The following is a 20,641-nucleotide window of genomic DNA, read 5'->3' on the forward strand; positions in this document are numbered from 1 at the left end:
AGATCCTGTTATTAGGTACAGCCAGTAAATCTAATGCAACCCATGCAATAAATCCTGTCTTTAGTATCAAATATCTTTAGAGAGATGTTGATTTATGTTGAAATGATAATCAGTTAATTGCTAATTGCTGCTTCTCTCTGTATTATTGTAAGTTGAACATCGTTGGGTTTTGGACTGTTGATTGGATGACACGAGACATTTGAAGACGTCACTTATGACAAGAATCTTTCACTATTGTCAGGTGTTTTATACTGTAGACCTAATGATTGATAAAAACAAATATTGATAACTCAATTGATAACTAAAATCAGTTTTCGCCCTTATGTGAAGCAGCTCATTGATTTACCCTAGACATGCACCAACTTGCCCATTTATTAGGTACATCGAGCGAAATTAGGGCTGCAACTAATGTTTATATGTATTATACATTAATGTGCTTATTGTTTTATTATTGGATCAATCATTGAATGTACAAAATGTCAAAAGACAAATGTCACAGTTTCTCAAAGTCTTATTTTGTCAGACCAACAGTCCAAAACCCCAAAGATTTAAATGAGATAAAATCAGCAAATCCACACATTGGAGGAGATGGAACCAGTGAATATCTGGTGTTTTTGTTTGAATGATTACTTAAATGTTTAATCTCCATCAATTGACTAATCGATTTATTAACTAATCATTTCAGCTCTAAACTAAATATAATGCCATCCAATATAATACAGCCCTGCAGTAAATCCTGCAGGATTATATATATATATATATATATATATATATATATATATATATATATATATATTATTTCTCCAACCTTATTTATGTCGGTATGAGTTTGAACAGAGCATTAAAAATGAATGTCAACTGCATTTGGTTTAGCTAAGTGGATCCAAAGCTGCATAGTGGCAAAAAAAAAAAAATCTGACACTGACAAGATCATTTACGATAAGTAGAAAATTGTGCCTTTCAGAAAATGATTCTTCGTAGCTGAATTTTAGTTCCTACAGATAATATGTCAGTGGTCAACACACACCCAGATATCTCACACAGACAGTGTATTTTTGTTAAAATATTTTTCAAATTTAATATGAATTTGTAACAGTTTTGGAGCAGATTCTGGTGGTTGCGGTGCTCCCTGCACTCCTTACATCACAACATCAAAGTCATACTGCAATGAAACCACGATGTGGCGGTTTATTTACACAACTGCATTTACAGGTAGAAAATACTTGAAGGAGTGGGTTTTTACACTGAGATCTTGAAATGGCTTCCATGAGTCAGTGTCTTCATGCTCTCTGGCTGCTTCTTTAGTTTTTTCTTCTCTTGCTTATGCAGAGCTGAGCACCACATATAAAGATACATGTTACGTCTTACACAACACAGCTCTAATTATTTAACCCCCTATGGTTTTGTTGTACTGTAAGTAACAGATCAAAGCAGTGGAGAAGGGAAGATTGAAAATATTAATAGTGTTGTGTTTGTGTATGTCTGTGCGTTTGAGCACCAGGGAAGAAGGCGGAGGGTTTGATTGACAAGGATAAATAGCATGATGTGTGAAAGCAACTGTGTGCGTTTGAACTATTCATGTGTGTGTGCGTGCAGTAATGTGTTCAATGAATTGCTGTGCTCTTATGCACCTATTTAGCAATGGTGTATTACATTTGTAGGAAACTTAAAGCCATCACCAAATGTTCATTGCCAATGTTAAGCCACTAAAAGCCTTTAGTTATAGTTAGATTCAGACTGCTGTTAAAGACAAACTCAACATCCACATTGGAACTGAGCATCCTGGCCTGCTTTATGTTTGCCCAAAACTTTACATGAGATTGGTGTGTGTGTGTGTGTGTGTGTGTGTGTGTGTGTGTGTGTGTGTGTGTGTGTGTGTGTGTGTGTGTTCACTCTTTCATTACAGTTGTTTTCACATAGACACACTCCACTTTGGCTCCAGTTAAATGTATGATAGATTGCTCTCGGTTGGCATGATCCAAATTTTGTGCTGATGTAGTTTCACTTGCCTGGTTGTGCTGATGTTGTGTGTGTAGGTGAGGAGGATGTATAAAGACACACACACACACACACACACACACACACACACACACTCATAAGGTCAAAAAGCCATCCACTACAAGAAGGCAGTTTTGCAATCCATGCATTTTATTGTGCCTGCTGTGTGTTTTTCATGATTAAGGATGAACTTGCACGAAGAGCCGGTGCAGTTTCGCTTTCCATGTAAATGATCAGATGTCACTTTACATACATCATACCTAAATTAACTAATACAGCATAAAGTGCTACCCCCCCCCACGTCCCCAATTGACAAATTTTCTTTTAGAATAGATGAATTATGTGAAAGATTTTACAATTTTTGCCTCTAGGAAAAGTGTACGGTTATTATTTCAAAGTAACACAGTTGTTCTTCTCATATTCATGCCAGTTAACCAATATATTATTAAATGTAATTTCAAAGAGATATCTACCTCTTACCTTACCTGTATTTATTTTACTTTACCTTTAACATTTCTCACTTCTGTCATTAGCTTCCTCCTTTCTTTCTCTCTGCCTACATCAGTCCAACTCTCTTCTCCGTCTCTCCCTTTAGGATAGTGGTTTGCTATTGAAAGTTTGTTCATTGTGAAGGAAATGGTCCCCGGCTTCTCTCTCGGCTGGGAGGTTTACAGCCAGTAGGCCTTAAAATGGCTTCATTTCCCGTCAGCCCCCCCTCCCAGAGGGAGCGTTTAGTGGAGCTAAAGGCCAATCAGGAGATCAGTGAAGCCTTGGTCTGAAATCAATCCTCAGAGTTCACGAGCTCATGACTCTGGGGCACAGGGGGAATCAACTTCCCATCGACAAATTCATTTTAAACAGAGTCCCTTCAGAAGGACCACAAGCCTGTCAGTATCAATTATTAAAAAACGTGATGCGTGACATAGTAACCTACATGTGCAAAATATTGGGGACACCTTGTTAAAAGCCATGATCCTGCATTAGTTTGCCTTGTTAAACCTGCCAATCACAACTGTTGAATTGCAGGCTGCAGCTTAATTTAAGGGCATTTTCTCTCATTTTGTGCATTGATTTAGCTTTGGTATAAGAAAGTTAAAACACTTTCAGCTGTGAGCATGCAGACGTAAGAAAAAACTTAAGTAATACTGTATCGGAAAGGTTTCTACCTGTTGCTTTAACGGTATGTTGAATAATTAATGCACCCTCGACTGGCTGCTGGCTGCCACAGTGTAAAGAATATGTCAGTGGATTCAAAGCAATTGGCTGTGAGGTTCAGACCAAATTGACAGAAAGTGCTGTATAGAGGAGGGTACACTCTGGCTGTAAAATGGAAATGAAATTTCATTTTCAGAGACAGAGAAAGCAAATGTAATATACTGCAGGAAGTTCCTCTACCTCCTCAGGCAAATACAAATTGACTTCTTAGACCCCCCAAAAACAGAATAATTGTATTTCTTACTGAATTGCTTATTACCAAAACAACATTTACTATATACATATATTAGATGTTGATAGTTGGCTGAAATACTGCTGAATTTGCTCACAAGATCAGTGAATACAAGCAATTAGACTCGGCTCATGAGTTGACATTTTACAAGTTCTGACACAGCAGGAGAGGCAAGTCATAAAAAAGCACAAAGAAAATGACAAGCACTGAAGAATTTGTCTCTGCCTAATTAAATCTTCAATGTAATTTGGCACTACAGGCACAGGGATCGCTCCTCATTCAATATTAGATGTGTGGCAATTACTGAAAAACGTACTGTGGACTCTGAACTGCATTGTACTGTACGTCTATATTCATGCTTAGTTTTGGAGACAGACCAACTTCAGGCCTCAGGCACTCTCAGGCAGAGGAAAGACAAACGTTATATTCAAATCCTTCATTTATTTAGGCATATTGATTTAAAATGTTGACTGATTCTGACCTCGCGTTGTCTACACCAGGGTGGAAAGACTCACTGAGCACATGTCCTCTAGAGTTTTGGGAGCTTAAAGTTTGTTTTGCAGGTGGTTGAGCTTTGTGTGGATCTACAAATTCTAAAAATGGTAATCTCCTGGCTTTTGATATCTCAGGATCAAGTAAGGTTTTGCATCAGTGACACTTTGAGACTTTGGTTCACATTTGTCTCATCACTAACTTTAAAGAGTACTCCACCATTTTAGCATCGCACTTCTGTCACTTTGACAGTTACAAAAAAGTATCCAGAGATATTATCTTTTCCTTTTCCACGCATTCCTCTTCCTCGTCAAAACCTGGCTCCTACATTAACCACAATGCAACTCGACCAGCGAGCTGCTTGCCTCAAGCAGAGATGAGGAGCGGGCTACAGAGGTCTGGTCTTCAGCCCTAACCAACGCTGCCTCAAGTGACGTCACAAATTCAGCAGTACTCCCTGTAAACATTAATATGACTATAATGTCTGCACAGTAAATATGAAGCTACAGCCAGCAGATGATTAGCCTAGCTTAGCATAAAGACGGTTCCTACCAGCACCAGCACCAAATGTCACCAACTGATATGTTCTGCAACCAGCAGAGACTCCAGAAATTCATTTATGATTAATGCACCTCATCAGTCTAATTATTGACAAAGGTGCCCCCAGTATTTTATACATTTAGGTTATTATGTCATATGTTTTTTAAGCCTAACATGTTAATTAGTGAACCTTTTCCTTGGAACAGAGCCTGTCTCTAGCTTCATATTTACTGTACAGACATGAGAGTGGTATCAATTTTAACTCTTGGCAAGCAAGTGAATAAGAATGCTTCCCAAAAGATGTCACACCATAAATGATTTAATGGTTGCTTTAGCTGTCTTGAGCAGATATTGTTTGGAACACAAATAAATGTTGATGGTAAACATTTTGTATATACTGTATGCTCAGTATTAAACTAGCTAAGTAGCTTATGCAAAATCGTGGCACATAAGCACAAGGACAACCAGTCAGGTGTGGAGGTCAAAGATGACCCGTTTCTAAGTGGTCTTCATTAATTTAGTGTTATCTAACTATCTAACTCCAGTCAGCTGCCGTATTACCCCCGCTGACTTTAGTTAACATGACATCATTTCAGGTCTCTTAATGACTTGTTCAGCGTCTGAGCCACAACTCAACACAGAATCAGTCATTCATGACTCACAGAAATAATTGTGTGGAGCAGCATGGTACCACATGTTGAATTGGCCTTTGGACAAACCAAACTCAACCAGTAGCAACCAGCTGAGTATGATCAGATGAGAGTTGTCCCAGATGTCTCTCACTGATGCATTTTGACTCATTACCAGCAGATATCAGACTTTGCCTTAACCTTGACCTTGTTATTACAATCTCCCCTTGAATCACCAGCTTAAAAGTAAGAGCTTTCCGCTGTGACTCTGCTAATGAGACCCACAGCCTCATGGAGCGAAGGTGGCTCTTTGGGTGCATTGGTTTTGCACATTACTTGGGCTGTTTATTGTTTCTGACAAATGATGTGAGCGGGATGTGAGCATGACGAAATGAAAAGCAAATATCTGACAGATCAAGTAACATCAGATAGATTCAGATAAACCCTCTTTAGAGATGACTGTGCTGGTGTAATAGTAAAATTGTTTGCAGGATTGTAAAGTTTAGATGCTTGTTTGTTGTCTCTGTTTGCCTCTGTTTTATTGAGCTGCACAGGCTTTTATTGCAATGTGTGCAATTGAACTGCTTTGTTGTTTCTATAGATACAAAGCCACCGCTGTTCTTCATCAATAGTTAGCAAAGATCTCTCATAAAAACACAGCAATTGTGACTTGAGTTCTGACTGAAAAATACAGTTACCAAATCTTAAAGCAGCTGGACATATGGATCTACTTGGGTTTGGATATCAGAAGAATTATAAATCTTTTTTGTGGAAAAGTCAGTGTGCACCAGCATCTCCGAAGGAGAAGGAGAAAGGTTTATACACAGATACAGAGAGTAGACCACCTCTGAAAACAAATACACATTTAACAGGTAGAGCATCTGATATATTATATTTATATACAACATTAATTGACGTGTTGATTCAATGTGCTGGTAGGCCAATGTTCTTTAAAGTCTTTTTGTTAACTTTCTACCATACCTCAGTTTCATCAGTATCAGTCATCAAGTGTCACCAAGCATGAAACTTTGGTCATGTGAACAGGTGGTGGTGGTATATGGGAGATGGCAGTTGAAAGCACCAGAAAAAGCCAGTAAGTGGACTTTTTTTGTGGTGAAACTACTGTCTCCTATAAATAAACTTTCACATTTGACCAAAGACAAGTTTGTTGTCAAAAAATTGTCATTCTTTACAATTTAAATATATGATATTGTGTTTTTTCATAGATCAATGTAAAGAATTGAATGAAGGATAAATAGTTTAATAGTTGTGGCTGGATATGAGAACATTTTGTACTGTTGTAGCGCCAACTAAGTTGACCAACTAATGGCTCGTGTGATTGCTAATAGAAAACAAAAGTGGATCGTGGTCTTGCTGACACATTTTTCATGACTGAAGATCGTTCTCAACTAGTCATTTTACAATCACTCAGGCTTCTGTAGGTGTTACCGGCTACATTTGGTGGCATTTGTTGCCATTATTGGCATCTGTATGTGGCAACTGTTGGTGCCGTTAGTGACTCAGCCAGCTCTGAGCACCTTATTGCTGGCAAATGGTACAAAACTTGTGAAGACTGATTCATCATTTTCACCCAATGGGTAACTGATGCTTTTCCTTGCTTTGTAATTCAAAGTAGCATCCCCCACAAACGCACCACACTACGCTCTGACTAACTCTGAGCTGGCACGCAATCTGATTTGTTGAAAAAGACGTAAGAAAGTGGAGAGTGGGCCGATAGCAGAGGAAAGATAACAGCGTCAGCGGGTGAGAAATAGTAGTCAGGAAACTATTTCTGGGCACATGCCCAACTGGGCCAATTTCTGACCTCTTTTGCAGTTAAAATCTGCATCGTACTGCCAGCAGGACGGTAGGCGGTCTATTGTTAAACCCTGCAGTAGTTTTCATATAGACTCTTGTCACTCCTTGTGTTGTAAACCTGCGTTAAAATAATCATGTATGTGTCGTAAACCTTTATGTTTCCTCTCCTCCCACTGTATTATCTCTCCTTTGAGTGTATTGCCACCCTGTCAGCAGGACTGCTAATAGGGCTGTAAGCAGTTAACAGGCCTGTGAGGCTTTTGTCGGGAACATTAACATAGCAACACCACAGCAATGAATGCGTTATCAGCCTCACCATGGCAACATACCGACAACTTTTAATGAGTGGGTCAGAGCCGGGATGCTGCTGTTGTGTTAATGGAATTTTTATACGATTATTAATTAGCAGAATGAAAGGCGATGTAAAAAACAGTCCCGTTGCTATATGACAAGCACGCTGGTGGGATGGTTTCCTCTTTGTCAAAGCTAGCAAAGCCTTAATCATTACAATTAAATATAAACAGTCAAGCTGTCGTCCGTCTATATGAAATGTTTATAGTTGAAATGTCGTATTTACAGTCATGTGGAAAACTAATCTAGCTGTTTTGTTTGTGAACATCTCTCAACTATCTTTTTAGAGAAGAAGCACAAGAAGGTTCTCGGTGTTGTTCCGACAGCGTGATGGTGAAATTGCTTATCACAGTGTGTTGGTATATATACAAACAACCGCAAGCATGAGCCGGCCAGGGACAGCACACACACACACACACACACACACACACACACACTTTGTGAGTACAAGTAAACCAAGCAGTGGGAAAAATCCCAGTTCTGTTCAGTGCTGGTTTGTATTACCATAGTTAAATGTGGTGTCAGAGAAGAGTAAAGAAGGCTTGTGGCTCAGACAGCAGCCGCTCGGTAATTTACAGGTCTGTCAGCGAGAGCTCAAACAAAAAAGAGTTGTAAGAGTACTTAGAGCTGTGAAATGAACCCCAGATCAGGAGAATGAGCCGCTGGTGGATGTATGATGTGTTCCTGTTGACTTAACTGCAGGGTTTTTATCTATGGGGATCTGAATATGTTTGCTTTTTTATGCAAGACTTAGGACTTGGCACAGAACCACAAGCCTGAGGTTTTGTGTGGCAGCTGATATGTGCGTTTGTAGTGGTAGGTTGGAGAATTTCTGTGTTTTTTATGTCTCAGAAATTTGTACTTTGCTTGGGGGTAATGTTGCACTGTTTGTATACTGCTTTGTGTAATGTGTGTAAAGTTGAACTTTGGTCAGGGCTTGTGTTTATCAAACTTACTCTTACTTCTACTTAAAATGAAGGAGTAAACTTAAAGAGCAGCTCTCAAGTGATCACATGATTAATCACTATAGTCATTAATACATTTGCCCCATTGTTCATTATTTAAAAAAATAACTGAAAAACCTGTCATTAAATTAAAAGTGGAATAAAAAATGTGGATTTCATTTGTGTAAGATTCTTAATATCTCCATAAAAGAAATGTATAATAATGACATAATTGGAAATTTGTCTGAAATGGAAACAAAAAGAAAAGCACACTGGAGATTATAGTACCACATTGACAAGTGCAGACAATGACGTCATATGGAAAGTGATCACAAGTACAATCAATGCCACCTTTATTCATGCTGTTGGCATCCCTGATAAATGCAGAAAATAAAAGATGGCGGTTGAACATACTGTCAAATTTTCAAATCAAATGGAAATACTTGTTTTTAATTATACATATTGCTTCAGCAAAGACATTATTCACCATGACCAATACAATTTTCAATAAAAATAATCAGCTTTTATTCTTAGCTTCATGTGTAGAAGTATTAAGGATTTCTACTTTTCTCTTTAACTTACAGTAACTTTAAGCAGTTTGATATTTATGGGCTCTGCTGTTCAGCTGCAGTGTTCTTGGGCCGGATGTTGTTCTGAACACTTTGTAAGACTCAATGTGGAAGAGCACAGTGTCTCTGTGCTTGTCTTGTCTTGTCTGTACATGTGTGTGACAGCTTTTTCAGTCAGAGCAGCTGCAACCTTTTGAGCAGAGGTCATAGGTCACTGAGACAGGAAGTGCCAAAAGGCCGGGCTGTTGAACCTCTGAGCGGAAGTCGAACAAAGAACTGCGCGAAGAGGAATATTTCCTAAATGACCGCGTTGTAAAAGTCAAGACAGATTCAGACTGTGGCCCTCCTCTTCTGTGAGAGAACGCTGAGTTGAAATGAGGGTGGAGATCACAAAGCACTCATGTCAATAAAGTACAGGGAAGATCTGACAAGCTTAAAATGTAATTCTGGTTTTGACCTCGGACTCTCCGATAACCCATCTAAATCAATGCACATCTCTTTTTTTTTGGCAGCACTTGAAGAACGATCCCAAAGGGGAATCTCACTTTCTTTCATTCATCTTGTGTGTCTCTCTCCAGACGGGAACCGTAACATGACAATGGCTTCTAACTCCATGACGATGCCCATGTCAGACCCCAGCGCCTGGGCAACAGCCATGAGCAACCTGGGGATGCCTCCGATAAGCATGACTGGACAGCAGCTCCTGCCAGGTACCACAGAAAACGTGCAACATGCTGCCAAACAGTTCACACGGTGCCACACAAAAGTGTATTGTATTGTAAAGTGAATATATTGATGTGGGAATTTCTATCCCACGGCCCATAAAAAAGCCTGAATTAGTTAGATTTATGTTGAGATACACTGATACACTGTAGGTAAGGTATAGCGGCCTACATGCTTAGAGGTGGGAGAAACAGCCGCCTTAAAGTTACATTTTTGGTTGTTGGCTTGAATTCACAGACCGGCTGGAAAAAATGTGTGTAGGAGGACAGATGAGTAACAGCGTTTCCTCCCCCTCTGCTGCCCTCGAAGTACCCTTGAGCAAGTCAGTGAGCATCAGCACTGGAGCAGTTGTACTCATCGCACTGGGCACCTCCCGATGCGTCAATGTTTGAATGTCTGGAGCCTCCCCTCCTCTGCATCTACTCCCCCAGGCAGTTATAATTAAGTATGTGCTGTTAGCTTATTTTTCCTGCTGAAGTAAAGGTTTGAAAATGCCAAATGTGTCCAGAGGATGACAACGTGTGTGTGTGTGTGTGTGTGTGTGTGTGTGTGTGTGTGTGTGTGTTTTTATACCTGTGAGGAGCCCGTGGGGGCGGTAAGTCATCCTTGTCTGACTGTACAAGGTCCAGCTGCAGCTTGTTTACAGTATATGTGGTAACCCCTTTAAGGAGTTCCCTTGCTGTTCCACTCGTCCCTGAAGGGTTAGTAATCATCATCCAGCCCCCATGCTGTTGACTATCATCCTGATTGGCTGAGCACACAGCAGGTTTTAGTGTAGGTGAAAAATTGGATGAGAAGATCAACCCCTCTCTCATGACTTTACATTAAATGTGAATCTACATCCAGCAGCTGGTTAGCTTAGCTTAGCATAATGACTGAAAGCAGGGTGAAACAGCCTGGCTCTGTCCAAAGGTAGTCTGACTCGACGGATGTAGGCTGTTGGGATAAGTCTGCCATTGGCCAACTATTTCAGTCAGCTAATGGCAGACTTATCCTCCTCTTTCACTATCTGCTTGTTACCATTTTACAAGGGCGCCGTTGCTGCATCCTGGGCTTAGCACCGCCCTAGACGATTGTGATATTCACTGATCCCACCAAAGAAAGAGTCTTGCGCATAACTTTTTTTACACTTTGATTTTTGTACAGAGTAAACAAACAAATAAGAACATGTTAATTGGTGAGCTTTGGAGGCACTTGTAGGTGAATTTTGTTACCTTTGGACAGAACAAGGCCAGCTGTTTCCCCTTGTTTCCAGTCTTTATGCCAAGCTAAGCTGACCGGCTGCTGGCTGGAGCTTCATATTTAACGGACAGACATGAGAGCTGTATCGATCTTCTCATCTAACTTTCCGCAAGAGAGCGAGTAATCCCACTTCCCGAAATGTCAAACTGAAAGAAACCTCTCAAAGCCTGTGTTCACAGAACCAGAGTTACGATGTGTAACTTGTGTTCTGGTGAGGTCACATTGGGCCAGCAGCTGAAAGTATGCCAGCATGTAGTACGTGTGTGTTGGCATATCGAATGTGCCAAGTTTACAACAAAGGGCTTTAGGAGGAGATAATGTTTCTGCATGCTGATCCCTTCTGTATAACTTAGCTTACTTGAAGTCAAGATATGTTAACATGTCAGCATCCCTATAATCCCTCTGAGGCCTGGTTTCTTAAACTATGGTTCACAACCCCAACTGAGGCATGGGCAGTCTTCCTTGGTGTGACTCAGCGGGTGCGGCTGTGCCCTGAAAACACAAATGCCACACTTACAGCGCAATAATACAAATACAGTCAACGATAAAATAAATTATTTATACAAATACAAACTATAAAGTGTGTGTTCTTCTCACCAAGAAGCATAAACAGCTCACATTATTGAAATAAGAATACAGTTCCCCTGTTTATTAACAGTGGGTTTGTGTTTGCTAATAAAAAAAGACTTTTTATTATAGTAATTAAATTTGAAGTTATTACATCTCCAAAATGGTATTGTATTTGACAGGCAGTTTCAGACAAACAACTTGTAATGCATCACAACTGAACTGTGTGTTGATTGGTACATTGCACTAAAAAAAAGTGCTGAATTCCCTCTAATGAGACATTTTTGCAGCATTTCACTTAAAGGAGCTGCTATTGTCTGTCATGGTATTTTGTGTGAGAAATAAATTTCTCAAATTGTTTTCATAAATACCCTTTTAACTAATCTGCGTTCATTTGCAAAGTGTTAGATTTTCTGAACCATATTTTTTGGAAGTAAAATCATTAAAGCTGAATAATAAGAGACTTTGAACATACTAAATGCTCAACTCTCAGAATCACAAGGTCTGATTACAGTACTATATTAACTTTGTACAGCAGTTTAAGGACAAGGAGTCAATCATTCCCATAGGACAAGAGCACCAGTAGCAGCAGAGTATCAGTTCTTAGAGGTCCCCCCAGAGGAGAGTTCATTTCTAAAATTTGAACCCCAGGCTAATGCTCAAATTATCACAGAAGCCATCTGCATGATGTAAATTTAGTCATCTATCCATATCGGCAACGCCCCATGCGGACACCTGTTCATAAGCCCACCTGTAGCCAAAAATGTACGAACCCACCAACTGTACATTTTGGATTATATTGAGGTTTTAAGAAGGTTTTAGAACACCAACACTGAAGGGTTATTAATCATCAAGTTTATATGATTTGGCCCTTTTCAGACATGGAATACAAAACATTTCTGGTGTCATCTATATCTGTTAAAGTAATGCCCTGTTGTCATTCAGACAAAGGTGACTTTTACGTTAATGTTCCTCACTGCTTCATTAAAGACAGACACAACGCTTGCTCAATATTTGGCATCTGGTGCACAAGAGGTAGAGAGAGAACAGTTGTGAGATAAAAATGTTATCATAGCAGGGAAGAAGGCTGTGTCTCGCTCTATCACAAGCTGCAATACTTATGTTACCGTTGTAGCCTTAATAAATGACCATCCTGAGCCCGGGAGACGCTTGTCCCTGCTTCTCATAGTGAATCTTCTGATACATTTCTGTATCAGCTTCATCATTTAATGTTATGAGATGGTGAATTCTGCTGCTTGTGTTATAATATCTGACAGTGCACAAGCATTGAATGACGGCACACCAAGTTGGGACTTTAATTCCTATTAGCTCACATGCCGTATGTGAAACGTTTCGCTGGATAGGCTATTCATTTATTCATCCATAAACTGGCATGAATGAAAAGTGAAAATACTGTCTAAGGAGAGACAGTTGGTCGGATTATTACTGTGGTTGTAAGATGTTTTTTTTTAACCTCTTTTGCCTCTGTTGCACCACAAGGGGAAAATAGTTTTTATAGACTGAGCTGACATGAGAAGGCTCTTTCACAGCAGCCAAATGTTCAGCTGATTCAGTTGATTTTATTTTCTTCATGCATAACAGATGAATATTGAGATCATACCATTTATTATAGTGAACATGATTAATAGCTGGCTGCAGTGCATGCTAATTCCTGTTGCATTCTTTAAGTTACAACACGTCGACTGTCTCACTTAACTGTAGTATCATTATGAATATATCTGTGTCTCTCTTCTGTGAGTATGGATTTGCATTTAGATCCACATAATATTGTAATATAGTTGGTGTTACATAGTACTGAAATTGAAGCTTAGATGTGATGATAGAACCTTTATCCCTGTCCAGGTCTCATGTTAGTTTGTGTTGGTAATTAGGATTGATCCAAATGGATTCACTGAGCTGACTCTGGGAGATGGAGTTATGGCTCTACTCAGTCTGAGGAGAAGCACACAAACACTCATAACAAAAATGAAAACTCAGTAAGCAACACTCATACGCACAAACACACACACACACACACACACACACACACACACACACACACACACACACACAAACATGCCGTGGCTCAGTCCTACAAGTTGACTCAAGACAACTTCTTGTTTGGGTTACAGACAAAAGGCTCAAGTTTTGATTTTATAATGATGCGAACTTGCCAAATAAACAGAGCTCAAACCTGTCTGCAAAATCTTAGTTATGAATGAGAAATTCCTGTCAGAGAATCGAGTTTCTTCTTCAAGATTCTGCCACCATCTCAGTTTTGTCTCATATTACAGTTGTTACACTATTCAAAAAGGTTGAAGCTTGTGGATTCAGCATTGTTGATCGCCTCCCTGCTGCTGCATGTTTCATTATTTCATAACTCATGACGATAATGAACCAATGTAACCAATCAGAGAGCCGTGTCATTGATATGTCCTTAAGAGAGCGCGCACACACACACACAGACTTATAACACTTAATCAACATTACTTTCAGAAGACTGGAGAAATGTTTCAGAACTGAGAGCTTTAAGATTAATGAAGCGTTGACGCATGGGCCCATTTGTTTATTACTTTCCAATGTCATTACAACCTCAGAGAGCACTTCATTGTTAAGTATTCAGTCTTACCAATTCTATTTTCTATTTATAACATAAGGTTAAGCTCCATCTGTGATTACTCTTTTCTCTCTCCGTTGTGAATTTTTTTGCTCGTATTTGTGGTACTTGGCACGTGGCACATGCTTTTGACGTGTGTCTTCACACACATGCATATGATTGTCTGTGAGTTTATTTTTAAGATAAATGCGTGTGGAAGTTGCTGACCTCTCCATACTTAAGATCATCTATTGAATTTAATTTGTGGTATTTACTGCTCTCACACTCAGCACAGCCTCTACCAGCTCTCCTTTCAAGAGTATGATAAACATTACCGGCAGAGCGGGGAACTGTCCGATGAGATGGAGATGGAGGGAAACACTCTCGCCCACGCGCTGAGAGGGAGATGTGGGGGGGGGGGGGGGGTTTGATCTGTGTGGCATACAATGGATGAAGCCTCAGTTGCGGTAATATATCTTCATTGAAGTCGTTTTGCTCAAGCAGTTTCTGAACGGTGGCGTAAAGAGGAAAGAAGAAGAAAGGAGGAGAAAAAGATGGAGAGGGAGGAGTGTCGGGTGAAGAGGACAGCTGTGGCTCCCCTCATGGATCATCTGGAAAAGCAGCTGGTGCTTCCTTACCTTTGCCTCCTCCTTCCTCTCTCCTTCCCTATTCCCCCTCTCTCCCTCTCTCTCTCCCTCCCTCTCTCTATCTCGCCGGCCCAAATTACCCAACATCTTCATTAATGTCTCATTACAGCTGAGTCAGCCACTGTAACCCACAGACACATCAGAAAACAAACTGCTCATTCGGTTTTTAGAGAGCTGAGCGCTTTCATAGTTTTAGCTTCCCTCTCAGTCGCACTGAAAATTTGAAACGGTGCATGTGATGAACTGGGTTGTGCTGCAAACTAAATTCAAGGACTTAACTAAAGAAAACCAACAGTATCTCAGTCTTAATCCTTAAAATCTAAAGTTTAGATCATGTGTCACTGACAACTTGCATTAAGCTCCCCTCTAAACACCTTTGGATTAAACAGTTGAAGCCTATCATTTTGTGAGAACATTGGTTATTTTCTTCCATGATACATATCTCTGTTCAGAACTCCATTATATAATCTCCATAACGAAATCAGTGAGGTACTTTTGTCTCACAGGAGCTCAGTGTTATCCATCTGCAGACAGACGGACAGACACTTTGTCAGGCAGAATGAAATCATTCTGTTTGAAGTACTCCTACCACCTTATTTTCTTTTACTCCACTCCTACCATCTCTGTCTGTCTCTCCCTTTAACCATTTATGATGAGGAAATCTCAGGTCAATCAAAGTTGACTGCTAAGAGCAGTCTGAGTTACGACTCCGTCTTCTGCCTGCACTTAAACAGGCAGCTGAAAGGAGGCCTTCTAGCAGTAAACTTGACCTTTCCTGAACTCCATCCATAATCCATATGTTCAGTAGACATTGCCAAGAGATGCATGGTCAAATTTCCAGTCTGTTAGCTCTGAACCTCCTGAACCGTTCGAGCCACTCTGAACATAGTGCACGCAAATGCATGCCTTCCCCCCTGAGCCTCCTACACACACACACACACACACACACACACACACACACAAGGCAGAGAACATAACTTTACGCAAGCTATAAAAGATGCACACACTCTTGGTCACATGTTATGTTTTATGGTCTTTGAACTAATCCAGGTGGACTGACTATCAACTCTCCATCATGACAAAAATAATCCTGCTCTGGTCTGTTTTATGTTGTTGAACACTTTTAAATGAACACTCCAACATTTGGGAAAATAGGCTTGTTTGCTATCATATTTGGGCTTAGGCCAGAAGATTGATATCAGTCTCATCAGTGCAAGTTCAGCTTAGCTTAGCAAACAGACTCAAAGCCAAACTAGCTAAAAGTGAAAAAAATACAGCTCCAAAATTGTCACGTTGACATGTTGTATCCTGTTAGCTAGTGAGCTAGCCATCATTACATCAAAGATAGAGGTCCTCATGGATCCATCATTTTGGACCCAATCTGAAACAGGCCTGTGGAAAACCCACCTGAACCTGACATGAATTACATTTTTTTTTCCCCCAAAAGAGACCCAAGGAAAGTAAGAGCCGACCGAATAGCCTGAAAGACCTACAGGGGCAGCAGTGTGATGCCTCACCAATTAAGAGGCAGCCACTGTTGAGAAGTAATTGTAAATAAAAGTGAATGTAATTTGTCAGTTTGCACTGTCATGTCTCCTTTGATGAGTATGAGGCAGACCTGAGATCTGTAGCAATACAACAGGATCCTACCTGACCCTGTTAAAATAAGTAATAATAAGTCATAAATAATGTGTTTGTATATGTCTACAAAGAATTTAAAATTTAATTTAGAAAATTTTCCACCAAGTAGATTCCGAGTAGATTTTTATAACTGTAAAATGTCCTGCTTATTATGTATCTAGGTCACAATTCTTTAACAAATCTAAAGGATCCGTATCAAGATGGTTTGTTAATGTTATGTGTTTTTGTAAAAATAACAATTATTACCAGAAGATATATTGTCATCAGATTTTTTAAACTGTCAAACTGTCAAAGACGTCGGTAGCCTAAAAGATCCAGCAGGGTTATAGTTGAGAGTTATCAAAGAGTTTACACAACCACAACTGCACAACCACACAGGTGTTTTCATATATTGTGGCTGATTAGACCTCTGCTCAGATTGAAGGTGTGAAGAGTTATACCAGGATTATGTGAGGTCCCCAATAAGAATGAATAGAGGTGTAATTTGTCCTCGCCCTAGAGGATGAGAGTGATGGAGATGTCATTCAAGCACAGTCTGTATGCGCCCACACATCCTAAGAAAACGTCTAATCAGGCATCATAATTACCCTCTGTGTGGGTGTACCATGGCTGTGCGGGGCCTTTAAACCCAGCAACACTGACAGAACTTTTGTGAAGCTGCATGCAATAAATAGGTGATCTCTCCAATACTGTACATCAGCTAACTGCTTCTATTTCTACACATGTAAAATACACAATGTACAAGTACATATGAGAGCTTTGGAGTTGTTGAGAACCTGGTTCTAAGCCAGGCTAAACGAATGTTGGACCTATCTCTATACCGAACAGACAGAGATGAAATTGATATTGATCTTCTCATCTAACTGCTGGTAAGAAAACAAACAAGTGTATCCCACAAAATGTCACAGTTTTCCTTTAACTTAGAGTCCCTGCATTTCCATCCTCCATTATTTAATCAGTGCTGTCCAGACAGCTGCACCAACAGACTGTGAAGCACTTTGTCAATTATACTTTCAGATAAGTGCCATATAAATAAAGATGATTATTGTTATTGAAGTAGTACTGGTGTGGACAGATAATGTGACAGACTAAATAAAGAGGTTCTTCTGCAAAGGTGTCACAACTTTGTCAGCAGGAAAAGGTGCCATACTTTGATTTAATTCTACGTTATCTGGCCATTTTGCAAGAATAATTGTCATTCTGTAAGATAGTATTTTTAGAATTAAACTGCTTTCTTTTCACTGTGGCAGTGGGACACGTGCACAAGCCTCCTTTCTACAGATAGTCATGAATAGATACCCTTAATCACCTCTTTTCATATCAATGCTTCGCTTGTATTTAGTCCTGTCAATGAAAAAGTTTTCCAACAATGCTAGAGCAGCTGCCATTACGTGAGGCCATTATACATAACTGTAGTGATTTGTAGCAGATATATTATTAGTTCTTTACATATACCTGGCAGTGATATCAAATACCATTGTTAAATGTCAGAAAGATAATCAATGATTTAGTGCATAGAGCTCATGTCAAAGCAAAGTTTACACATTGAAGGATAAAATGAAAAAATAGTATTGTATTATATGTGAAATCAAATCATTTACTACTACTTTTAACTCAAGAGATTGTGTGAGACACATGGACTCCTTGTGGCCAGAGTGGAGGAACTATTTTATCAGCACAGCTTAACGTTATTGAATTCAGGCAGGTAAACTCGTATTCAATTCGAGTTGTGTCGACCATAAAGATGAGAAGTCTATTGATCGATATATGATGGATATCTTTATGGTCAGGGTTGGTGAATAGAGGTTGTGTATGTTGGCGCGGTGTTATTATTGGGATATTGAATGGAGGTTGTTGTATCACTGAGTCATACACCCACACTGTGATGGCAGCAGAATAGCATGGAATAGCCAGAAAAATGGCTCTCCTCCATCTCTCCCCTCTCTGTCAAATATGATTACGTCTGTCTCTCTGTTTCGGTGTCTCTCTCTCTCTGTGTGTCTCTCTCTCTCTCTCTGACCTTACAACCTTACAAGCTACCACTTATTATCACAGACACACAGACACTCTCACTCTCTGGCAGGATTTATTGACTCTGGCAGCTATGTCTAAGACACTTTATCTCAGGGATATTTTTTAGCTTTTTTCAAGAGTTTTCAAGCGACTTTAGGACTCATAACTCACATTGTCGGCTAAAGAAAGATTAAGGCAGGTATTTTACTTTATTTTGGTACTGATTACATCTCTCTCTCTTGTCATCCTTGCCAAGAATTTATTGTTTTAATAGTCAAAAATGTCATGTACAAGCCACAATATGACTGGCAATCTGACTTTGTAGGTAAAGTTGTCTAAACGTTGTTGGTCACTTGATTTTCTTCCCCAACAGTTTTCAAGAAATGTAAAAACACTAAAAACAAAAAATGTCAACCTGCTGGTGACGCTAGAGGTAAAGTCAGCAGATCACCAAAGTCATTAGGAATTATTTTCTGGGGACCATGAATGTCTGTATAAAATGTCATGGCAATCTCTCCAATAGTAGTTGAGATATTTCAATCAGGAAAAAGTAGTCGATTGGCCGACATTGCCATCTCCCTAACATGGCTAAAAATAAATTAGTTCGGTAAAAAGAAAAATGGATTCACAAAAGCATAGATGAACTGTCAAATTACTTATATTGTCCTTCATGTGAGGAAAACACAAAGTATCACCAGTGAAAAATCAACTTTATGTCCCAATAAGATTAACAACACAGTGATTAATCTAATAAACGAGTCAGTACAATAAAGTTACCTAGCTCGAATGTTGTATTAGCAACACAGTAGCTTCAGACAGCTAGTATAGTGGCTAATTTGGTTAGCACTAGACTGATTGCAGACAAACTAAATTCTACTAAATCACAACACAGCTGGGCGAAAAAGAGTACCTGTACCGATAATGCCCCAACAAAGACGTTCAAAGAGTAGATAAAAGATGTGTTTTTCAATATTTGTTTGGACACAGATCTGACAAAATGGTGGAAGTAACAATGTCAGTGAAAGTGTTATGGGACTGTGTCAGTAGTGGTTGCTACTAGCAACAGGATGTTCAACTGAAACCAACTGTTGTTGACTGAAGGGAGTACAGGATGATTTGTCCAAAATATTTTAAGAGAGGGATGTTGAAATATATGCACATGCCCAACAAATATTTTTTTGCTAATATAGACAGAAACATGTTAACACCAACATTAGGCCTATTTTGGAACCAATACAATGAGTGGAAAGGAATTCAAGCCATCAGGAGAGCAAGACCCTGTAAAAGCTCATCCAATGGGCTGTTGTACTGTCAGCTACAGGTAGGTACTGGTATTCTCTTTTGGCTAGTCCCAAAGAATGTCCATGTCTATTACGGACCACATCCTGTAAATTTGCGCTGGTTAAAATGCCATCCGGAACAATTAGTTAAATTACCGAGGAGCACAGTTAATATTTCATTCCCCACCTCCCTCTGTAATGTTAAGCCTGTCCGAGCGGGGCTTTAAACTGCAACTGCTGGAACTGGACCCTTGCCAGTAGGGGTTGCTACTAGCAACAGCACGTTCAACTGAAACCAACTGCCCGTGGCAGAACAAAAGTATTAAACTGTCAACTAATTGGTGATTATTTACCCTGGATGTACATTTTCATTAAGAAAAAAGGGTTTGTTTAACAATACGCATGCCGCTCGCTTTAAACCCAAACCCAATTTGATTTCATGCTTCATAACACTTATTTTCTTGGTGTCTTTTGTTTTCTTCTGCAGCCCATTCATAGGTATCACCATTATAATTAGTTATGCTCTATCAGTCATAGGGCGGGTTTCCAGCCTTGTTTATTATGTCTTTTAACTTAGCCTTAAATTAAATTCCACAAAACATTAAAAAGGCCATGAACAGTATTTAATGTGGCTTTCTGAAGGTTGTAGATACCCTTTTCATATTATGTAGAGCTGTTCAGAATATCCTTGTTAACTTGTAGGAGAAAGCACAGTCCCTTTATACAAAAGTATGACTTCAGATGGGAAATTCAATACTCACCTGTCCTACTACATTGAGAGATGCAGAGGTGAGAGTCAGCTGGAGGGGATTAAGTGTTTGTCATGCTTAGAGATCCTGGTGCTGCAGCCTTTTAGTAAGTGATAATGAACAGTGAATCTCTACATTAGTATTCACAGCAAAACGGCAATTCTGTTAACTAACAGCACTCCAGAACAACAAGGGCATGTATGATAGGCTCTCCTCATAGAAATAGATGTTTCTATTATAAGCAATAATGCCATTGATTGGTTGGTTTGGACTCTTTATCGGTGTTATTGGATGGAGGCCACAAGGCAGCTGCTGAAGATGTGTGGACGAATTTACTCTCTCTTTCTCCCGGTTACACACAAAGGCACAAATGCACACTGCCCTCACACACAGAA

The 20,641-nt window shown here is 39.6% G+C and overlaps 1 protein-coding gene across 1 annotated transcript in view; it reads left to right on the forward strand.

The window, feature by feature from the left end:
- Positions 1-9,401: 9,401 nt before the first annotated feature.
- The window catches only part of LOC139291128 (ecto-NOX disulfide-thiol exchanger 2-like), a 67,559-nt gene continuing 56,319 nt past the window's right edge, over positions 9,402-20,641 (forward strand). The window contains exon 1 of the mRNA XM_070913057.1: positions 9,402-9,498. Within this exon, the coding sequence (XP_070769158.1) occupies positions 9,402-9,498 (97 nt within the window). The remainder of the gene's footprint in view (positions 9,499-20,641) is intronic.

This window comes from Enoplosus armatus, chromosome 10 (genome assembly GCF_043641665.1).
Source record: "Enoplosus armatus isolate fEnoArm2 chromosome 10, fEnoArm2.hap1, whole genome shotgun sequence".
Classification (NCBI taxonomy): domain Eukaryota; kingdom Metazoa; phylum Chordata; class Actinopteri; order Centrarchiformes; family Enoplosidae; genus Enoplosus; species Enoplosus armatus.